This window comes from Rhinopithecus roxellana, chromosome 3 (genome assembly GCF_007565055.1).
Source record: "Rhinopithecus roxellana isolate Shanxi Qingling chromosome 3, ASM756505v1, whole genome shotgun sequence".
Classification (NCBI taxonomy): domain Eukaryota; kingdom Metazoa; phylum Chordata; class Mammalia; order Primates; family Cercopithecidae; genus Rhinopithecus; species Rhinopithecus roxellana.
This window is the reverse complement of record NC_044551.1, coordinates 40,822,211-40,831,389: the sequence shown is the minus strand read 5'-3', so window position 1 is coordinate 40,831,389 and position 9,179 is coordinate 40,822,211. Positions and strand designations below refer to the sequence as shown.

The following is a 9,179-nucleotide window of genomic DNA, read 5'->3' as shown; positions in this document are numbered from 1 at the left end:
CATTTATTCCTGATCTCTATTAACAAAATCGCTGTCACCAGAGCTAGGAACCTGGGCTGCATCCTAGGCTCCTCCCTCTTCTCCACACCCACTCTCCATCTGCCTCCAAGCCCAGCCAGTTCTTCCACCCAAGTATCTTTCCCATCTACCCCCTCCTCGTCATCCCTTATAGAAAGCCTCCATTCCCTCTTGCCTGGATTATCATCATTCTTAACATTTATATAAATAATAATACAGTGATTATTGTTGTTCCTGCTATCATTCACAGCTCTCCTCACCACATTTTAAGACTTCTTTATCCCTCTGCTATATCCCCAGTACTTTTCATGATGTCTGAAAAGTGATAGGATCATAAAAAATTTTTGTGGAATGAAAGAACAGCCAACATGTATTAAGTTATGGCTTAGAAACTGTGCTAAGTCCTCTGAATGCATTTTCTCGTGTAATCCTCAATGCAACGTGAAGTTAGAAATATTACAATACCCATTTTATAGATGGAGAAGTGGAGGTTTAGAATGGTCCTGTGACTGGCTTGCTGATTGTCACACAGATGGCAGAGCTAGGATTCTAACTGAAAGCCTGGGCACAGAAACTGAAAGCACGCCATTGCACCATCTTTTTTTTTTTTTTTTTAATAGAGTTTTTGCTCTGTTGCCCAGGCTGGAGTGCAATGGGGCGATCTCGGTTCACTGCAATCTCCACCTCCTGGGTTCAAGTGATTCTCCTGCCTCAGCCTCCCAAGCAGCTGGGATTACAGGTGCCTACCATCATGCCCAGCTAATTTTTGTATTTTTAGTAGAGATAAGGTTTCATCATGTTGGCCAGGCTGGTCTTGAACTCTTGACCTCAGGTGATCCACCTGCCTCAGCCTCCCAAAGTGCTGGGATTACAGGCATGAGCCACCACGCCTGGCCCGCACTGTGTGTCTTGTTGCACAACCTCCTCCAAGGGCTCCTATCCCCAGTTTGCATCTGGGGTCACACCACTCCTGTAATCACAGGTGTAGGTACCTTTGGTGTAGGTACCTTTGCTGGGACATGAGCGAATTCTTTCTAGGTGGTGTCTGGATACATGTTGTTAAATAACTAGATATTTATTTAATGTGCATTGGGGGAAAAGGACTGAACACAATACACTTGTGGTTTCTCTGCAAATGTTACTTAAGATAATTCTAACATAACAGAAGTAAGTGATTTCAAGTTGATTAAAGGAAAAATATCAAATAAAGTTTCAGGTAGCATGACGATGTGGTGAAAATCCAGGATGTTAAATGACTGGAGCTTTCGAAACACTTCCCTATGGAAGTGTGGAACCTGCACCCCAAATGCCGGCCAGTTCTCAGGGTCACCTGAAGATGAAAAGGCCTCAGAAATTCAGCCTGGAACCCCCAGTGAGCTGTCTCATGTGCTGTTTCTTTCTTCCCTGTGCAGATAGATTGCCCCGAAGGGGCCTCGCACCAGAGACGGGTTAAGAAGAGGGATTGGAGGTCCATCACTCAACTAGCCCAGGAAGGACTTATCTTTCGCCTCAGCCAGACCTCACCCCAATTCTGTGAATCAGCGGAGGAAGGCAAAACTGCAGAGTCAGAGGAGGTTGTGCAAGGAGCAGAGACCAGGGCTCACACAGGTGGCCTCAGCCCAGGCCCTGGCCCAGGCCCAGGAGCCTGCTTCCCTGCATCGCTGAGGAGGAACAGCACCATGCTGGGTCCTCACCTCCCATCTCCGCCCCTTGCGCCCAGTGAAGGGAGGCCTACCCCCTGCGCCTTCCAGATCCCTGATGGAAGCTACAGGTGTCTGGCTCTGGAAGCTGAGGAGAGCAGCGGTGAGGAGGGCCTGCAGGGAGAGGCGGGGCCTACTGACCTGGAAGAGGATGAGGGGGTCAGCAGGAGTGGGGACAACTCTGTCTGCAGAGTCACCCAGGGGACACCACAGCTGCCCAAAGCCCTGGGCATCCAACCACCCAGCTGCCCCAGAGAGGAACAAGGGGAGTCCCAGCATGACGACAGGGCCAGCCAAGACCGGGATGTAGTGAAGACCCGGCAGGTGATGATAGCCAGCCCCAGCCCTGGCCCTGGGTCCAGAGTGGCCCAGAAACCAGGTAAGCTTGTGTTCCTTTTCCTTTGGACTACCAGAGTCACTGGCGACCCCTTAGGTCCTTAGTACAAGGGCTCCTGACCATATTTTTCCATGATTCACAATAATTCATCACAGCCCCACGGGCATGCCCAGATGAACAGCTGCGGAGAGATAGGAGCGACTGGGAGCTCCGTGCAGCTCCAGCTGCACCACATCTAACCCCACTCCTATCTCTGCCAAAGAGGGCACGTGAGAAGGCAGTGAGAGAACACATTATCTTGCTTGGTCAAAAAAAAAAAGAGCCCATTTCCCACTCTCGTCTGCCTTTTAATCATTAGCGGCAACAAATCACTGTGGTGTCCCAAGCAACCGATGGGGCAGAACCCTCTCATTAAATGTATTGAGTGCTGGCTACATGGGGGTGCTGGGGACGTGGCACTGGACAAAACAGATGTGGCTGCTGACCTCATGGAGCTTAGGAGGTAGAGACTGAAGCCTTGGATAGAATTTGACCTCCCAATCTTACAGGTGGGGAAACTGAGACTCAGAGTGAGGAAAAGACAGCTAGAGGTCACTCAGCATGTTAGTAGTGGCTGAGCTAAGCCCGTGTTCCTCGTCTAGGCCTCGGTTTTTCATTTGTTAGAGATGACAAGGGCAGATGGAACACCACCTAGGCTGCAGTGAGATCCCATGACAGCGTGTGGGGAGCGCACAGTGTGCGCCGCGCGGAAGGAAGGAAGGGCAGGAATGATGATAATTTTCCTGCAGCGGCTGCTGTCTGCAGAGCAGGGCGGGACAGGGAAGCCCACGCTGAATCACCTCCACAGCCGGCCCATGGAAACGCTGAAGTGGGTCCAGATGGGGAGGACGTGAGCAGGGCCATGCTCAGCTCAAGCAGGAGCACAGCCAGTAGATCCCGGGGGTGCAGGGCATGCGGGGGACACAGTCCTGGGAGGGCTTGTGCGTCAGGAAACTGAAGGAACACTTCATTTCTCTGCAGGCGTCGTTGACGCCCGGCTGGCATCTCACCAGCCTTCCCGCCCACTCTTCTCTCTGAAATAATTCTCTCCAGGCTCGGATCGCCCCCCATGGCCACCATTGTCTACCAGACTGGGGTCACACAGGGGGCTGGGCAGGAGCAAGAAAGAACTTTTAATCCCTCTAGGGTAGGAAGAAGGAGGACCCCAGGGAGGCATTGCGGTCTTGAACTTGGAGGTGGGCCCTCACACCAGAGTCAGCCCAAATTTGGTCTCCTAGAGCCTGAAGTTCCGAGGACCTGCTCCCATCCCTCTCACAGGCCCAGACTGGGGATCAGGAGACATAAATGCTTTCTAGACCGGATGTTGCCGACTAGCCAAGCCTTAGCAAATCCCTTCCCCTTGGTGAGCTCTACTTTCCTCCTCTGTGAAAATAAAATAAAAATATGAATCTTATCTACCTCAAAGAGCTGTTGGGAGGTTGCAATGATCTTAGTTGTGGCAGTGTTTTGGCAATTTTAGAGTAATCTAGATAGGTATGTAAGAAATATTTATACTTAATTGAAATGACCATCATCAGCTCAACAATAGGGCTGCTATTATTTGTTAGAAGCCTTTATGTGCTAAGCCCACTGTACCAAGAGCTTTACCCTTTTCACTTAATTTAACCTCGTAACAATCCTCATGAGAGATATACTTTTTTAATCTTCATTATACAGATGAGAAGATAAAGGTTCAAGAAATATATGTGACTTATCCAAGATGCATGGTTAGCAAGCTGCTAAGGCACGATCCAGTTACGGTTTTTTGAATAGGGGCTTGTGCTCTTGGCCACCACTCACTTCTGGAATTAGAAGAGTAAAGTGTTGTCTGCAGACATCCTGGAATGGAAGAGACCATGGATGGAGAGGGCACTACCTTTAATGAACTCTGTTGGCAAGTCATACTAAGCCAGTTCATTTGATAGCATCTCATTCTTGTTATTGTACTATAGCCTCTCAAGGCAGGCAGGTGTTATTCTCCCCATTTTACAGGTGAGGCAGCTGAGGCTCAGAGATTTAAGTCCCCTACCCAATGTCACACAGCTAGTGCCAGAGCTGAGACTATGATTGTGTTCTTCTTGCCTGGAACAGTGTGGTACATTCCTTTCTTTTTCTTTCTTTTTTTTTTTTTCTTTTTGGAGATGGTGTTTTGCTCTGTCGCCCAGGCTGTAGTGCGGTGGCACAATCTCGGCTCATTGCAACCTCTGCCTCCAGGGTTCAAGCAATTCTCCTGCCTCAGCCTCCCAAGTAGCTGGGATTACAGGTGCCCGCTACCATGCCCAGCTAGTTTTTGTATTTTAGTAGAGATGGGGTTTCACCATGTTGGCCAGGCTGGTCTCGAACTCCTAACCTCAGGTGGTCTGCCGCCTCGGCTTCCCGAAGTGTTGGGATTATAGGCGTGAGCCACCGCACCAGGCATTATTCCTTTCTTTACTGTCCGGCCAGTCTGTCATCCAGTTCTGTCCTAGAATATTTCTAGGGACAGAGGGGCAGAAAAGACTTCAGAAGGATGAAATGGGCAGGGAAGACTTCTTGGAGATGGAGGCATGAAGGAAGCTGGGTCTTGCAGGAGAGTCAAAATCCGGTGGTCTTGGGTCGGAGCCCACACTTGCGTTTATGCTGCCTTGGGGAAGGGAGTGGCTAGAGTTCCTTCTCTCTGCTCAGAGATCAGGAGGGAAGAAGGCTGTGGGGCTGCCAGGTTATTAGTGGATTAGGGCTTCCTTTTAAAGCTTCCTCCCATTACCGCCAAAGGATTATAAGCATCTTCAGACAATGACATCCATCCTTCCGCAATTATACCTGCCTCTCTAGAGGGCTCACAGACAGGTTTAAGTATGAGCCACAATATCTTCTGCTTTGGGCACTGCAGATACCTTTGTTTGGGGTCAGTGGGTACCAGTGCCATTTCTCCAAGGCCTGAGTACCAGCTGAGCAGGGCAACATAGAGCCCTTGGCAGGCTAGAGGGATAGAGGGTACAGAGAGATGCCATCAGCTGCTGCCAATTTGGGAAAATAGATCTGGGGAGGAAGGGGTAGTGTAGAGCTCATGATCAGGCCTCAGCCAACACTAGGGTCCCCAGCTCACCAAGACAGCCCCATGCTATAGCTGCCCTCCCCAAAGTCTCAGCTGGTCATAACTGGTAGGGTTTCTTGAGATTGTTGTACAGATGGAGACTCTGAGGGCCAGAGATGGCAAGTGACTTGTCCAAAGTCACACAGTAAGTTGGTGGCAAAGCTAGGGGCTGGAATCCAGGGCTTATGCCTCCCAATTCAGCTGCCCGGCACTGTGCTACATGCGTCATATGGAGTATTTAATCCTCTAAACAATCCTGTGAAGTTCATACTTTTCTTATCTCTGTTTTACAGATGAGGAAACTAAGGCATAAGGAGTTTAAGTGAATTGTCAAAGTCTCACAGCCTGTGGGTGGAGGAGCTGAGATTTGAACCCCAGGAGGTCTGGGGCCATGCTTTTAACCACCCTCTCTGCTGCCTGTCTCCATGGTGATGAGGCAGCAGGCTGTGTTCTTCCACCCACCTGGGGCTGGGAAAAGGTTGTTCAGGCTCTGGGAGTTGTTGGAAGACTCTGCCAAGCCACATTCCCTCCCACTCGGATGCTCTGGGGGAAACCTGGGTACTGGCTGATGATCCCTCCCCGCCTTTGCTGGTGGCCACTTGTTATTGGAGGCTCGAGGTGTGTAGCAGATTTAGAGCCATTTCCAACTCTAGTGGACACTGTTCTGAGCCTCTGGGGTGGGGAGGGGTGTGGGTCTGTGTTGTCAGATGAGTCCTGCCACTGGACATGTCCGTTTTGTTCAGGCAGAGGAACCTGTGTCCGTGTTAACAGCTGACAGTGGTCACTGGGCCCAGAACAAGGATCCTGCTCCTCAGGCTGTGACAGAGAGGGCAGATGGAGCAGGAGCCTGGGCAGGAAGCTGCCCATTCCCCCTCAATTCCCCTGCTCCACAGAGATGGTGACAGGAGGGTGATGGTGAGGAGCACTGCTCACAGGTTCACAGATACCTCACCGTGCACTCACACCTACATGCTTTCACATCCGTCCATACACACATGTATTCACACATGATGTATAGATGCCATGTTCTCATGCAAACCATCACATATATGTACTCACATGGAGGCCCTCAGACACACATCCATGCATGTAGTACACACTGGCACACACCTTCCTGAAGGCCCCCTCACCCATGCACCGCTGCCACGTGCGAACACAAGTCTCAGATTTGCTTACAGAGCTGCAGTCGCATCTGAAAACACAAGCAGACATAGGCACACTCTCTCACACAAACACACATATTCCCTCTCATAGATACAGGTGAAAAGCATGTTCTTTTCTCCGTTTCCTTTTGCTACACACCTACACTTTGAAATCTTTCACACATTCTCTCCTACAGACCTAGCCACACTTGCACACCCACTGTCACACACCTACGCACAGACCGAACCACTTTCTTTCCTTTCTTTTCCACATCTCTTTCTCTTTCATACCACCCACACAGCAATCCTAGCCTCTCTCTCTCTCTTCCTCTCACCCACACACAGCTTCCTGGTTTCCCACAGGCTGGGCTGCAGCCACTTCCCTAGAACAGGCACTCTCAGGGTTAGCGATACCCCAACCTGGTGGGGGTCCCAGGATCCCCCCTCCACCCCTCACTCTTCCAACCCACCCCCTACCCTGGATACAAGAGGATGAGAGCAGAGCAGCCACACGATCAGAGTAATTCTCTGAAGCCCATGAGGCCAAGAGGAGAAATGGGAACTAACAGGGAGGGTTTGCCCCTTGTCACCTGACTTCCTGCATTCTGAGTCTCTCCAGTGTGAACAGGGGACATCCCAAACCCAGGCCACCTGCAGGTCTGTGTTTCACAGGCCCTTGGGTAGGGTGGGCTTACACTAGCACATTCCTAACTTCCTTTAGCAGAAATCTAAACACAGAACTCTTGATGCAGAAGACAGATGAACGTGGAACCACCCTGGTCAAGGGGGTGGGGAACCCAGGGAAACTTTGGTGAAAACCTAGACCAGCGTTTTTCCAATTGTGGTTCTGCTTCAAAATTGCTGGGGTTGTGGAGGGTACTTACCATCAGTCCTGTGCCAAGCCAACCGGCTCGTGGCCTCAGTGGGAGGGGTGCTAGAATGTGGGTATCTGGACTTTTAACAGCATCCCCACGTGACTCTGATGTACATGGCCACTGCCATGAGGCTTCACACACTCAATCTAAATGGCATTTTGCGCAGTGAAAGGTGGGGAGCTAAGCCCTTGAGCTGCCATACAGCACCCCTGCCTTGTTGCTGACCCACTGGTTAAGTCAGGGGATGGCAGTAAGTGGGTGGGGACATCACCCTTCTCCGTGCCCGTTTGCCTAAGTCCTACCAAGGGAAACAGTTATTCTAATTACTGGGGCTGAGACATAGCCGGGAAGATGGGCCTGAGCACCCAGGTCTGAAAGGAAAGCCAGAAAGAGGTGGGGTGGGAGGTGGTACCAGTTATGGGGACAGACTCACAAAGGCAGATTTCAAAGTGGGTAGTGGGTAGGTTAGAGAAAAGAAAAGGGGACACAAAGAAACTGTCTCCCTCCTATCTGAAGGAGATAGGATTTTAGGACAGACCGACGGACCTACAGATACAGAAAATGATAAGGAAACGGAGAGACAGACAACCAGGCAGCAGAGAGTGAGGCACAGCGAGAGGAAAGAGAGGGGGCCCCGCCTGGAGACGGGAGGCTGAGCGGGTGGGCGAGTGAGTCGCACCCCCGGGGCTGGGCGGGGCGGGGCGGGCGGGGCGGCGCTAGGGCCCCGGGGAGCAGGCAGCAGGAGCACGGCTCACCCGCCCGCCCGCCCGCCCAGCGCTCCCGGCTCCCAGCCCGGGGTCCCGGAGCAGCCCGCTAGGTGGTGGCGGTGGCGGCGGCGGCGGCGAGGAGGGGGCATCGGGCGTGGAGCCTGGGCCTGGCGCGGGGCGGGGGTGGCGGGGACCTTGGGGCGGGGCTCGCTGACGGACGCGGCCAGGTGTGCCGAGGCGGCGGCGCCCGGGAGCTCGGGGACCGTGCGCAGCGGCTGGAGGTGAGTGAGGGGCGCTGGCCTGGCGGGGGTGCGGGCACCGCGCGAGCCTCGCCCCTTCCCACCTGCGCTATTCCCGGCGCCGCCCAGGAGGAGGTGGCACATCTAGGCTCCAGTCCTCGCACGCGGGGTGACCTTGGCCAAGTCGCTTCTACACTTTGGGCCTCAGTTTCCCCATCTGTAGGTGGGGGGCTGGAGGGGTCTCGAGGCTTTCGAGCAGCTAAGGACGGGGAGGACGCCCTAACGCCGGGAAGCTACCCTCCCGGGCTGCGTGGGGGCTCCAGCCCTTGCGCCCCTCCCCGCAAGCGGATCAGGGCGAGGCAGCCCCAGGCTCACAGGTGGGCAACAGCCCGGAGTCTGTGTCCCCAAGCCCGTTCTGGGAAATGTAGGACTGACTTGACCCAGGACAACGGCGGGTTGGGCTCTGCCCAGGGTTGACCAACATGGGCGCCGTGGGGGCAGCGGGAACGGCCAGTGCTGGGCCTCCTCACTCCTCACTGCGGGCGGGGCGACCGGGCTCTAGGGTCTGGCTCTGGCGGTGGGGCACACAGGATGCCAGAGCAGTCACATCCTGGGGACCACCCCTCCCGAGCCCTACCTGGGGAAATCGAGGCCTTTCCTCAGCGCCTTCAGAGAGAGGGGAAACTGCCCTGTGCCTGCCTCACAACACCTCTGCAATTGCCCTCCTTGCCAAGGTGAGAGAGAGGCCCCAGAGGCGAAGTGAGTGGAGGGCCCGGCACCTTTCTAACCACTGCGCTGTGGAATCAGGGGCACTGTCCAGAGCCCTGGCAACACCTCTTTGAGGACTTGGGAAAAGGTCTCCTTTCCTCCCCACATCACCCCAAGTTGTGGGCTTATTCCGGAAGGGGCCAGGGAACTCCATCCATGGGGTCCAGGTTGTCTGGAAGGGACAAGAGCTGAGTGGGAAGCAGCAGGTGCCCCATCCCCCATCCCCCACCCTGTCCTGAATGGCAGGTGACACTGGAATAAACCAACTTGTTATGTGATCA

At 53.4% G+C, this 9,179-nt stretch overlaps 1 protein-coding gene across 2 annotated transcripts in view; it reads left to right on the top strand.

Moving 5' to 3' along the window:
- The first annotated feature begins 1,439 nt into the window (after nucleotides 1-1,439).
- SYNPO (synaptopodin) overlaps nucleotides 1,440-9,179 on the top strand; it is a 41,878-nt gene continuing 34,138 nt past the window's right edge. Inside the window, exon 1 of one of the 2 annotated variants that reach the window (XM_030927452.1) lies at nucleotides 1,440-2,097. In XM_030927452.1, coding sequence (XP_030783312.1) covers nucleotides 1,698-2,097 — 400 coding nt within the window. In that variant the 5' untranslated portion in view covers nucleotides 1,440-1,697. Of the gene's footprint in view, nucleotides 2,098-7,938; nucleotides 8,173-9,179 lie in introns of those variants that run through there. The other variant, XM_010373654.2, reaches the window with a different exon arrangement.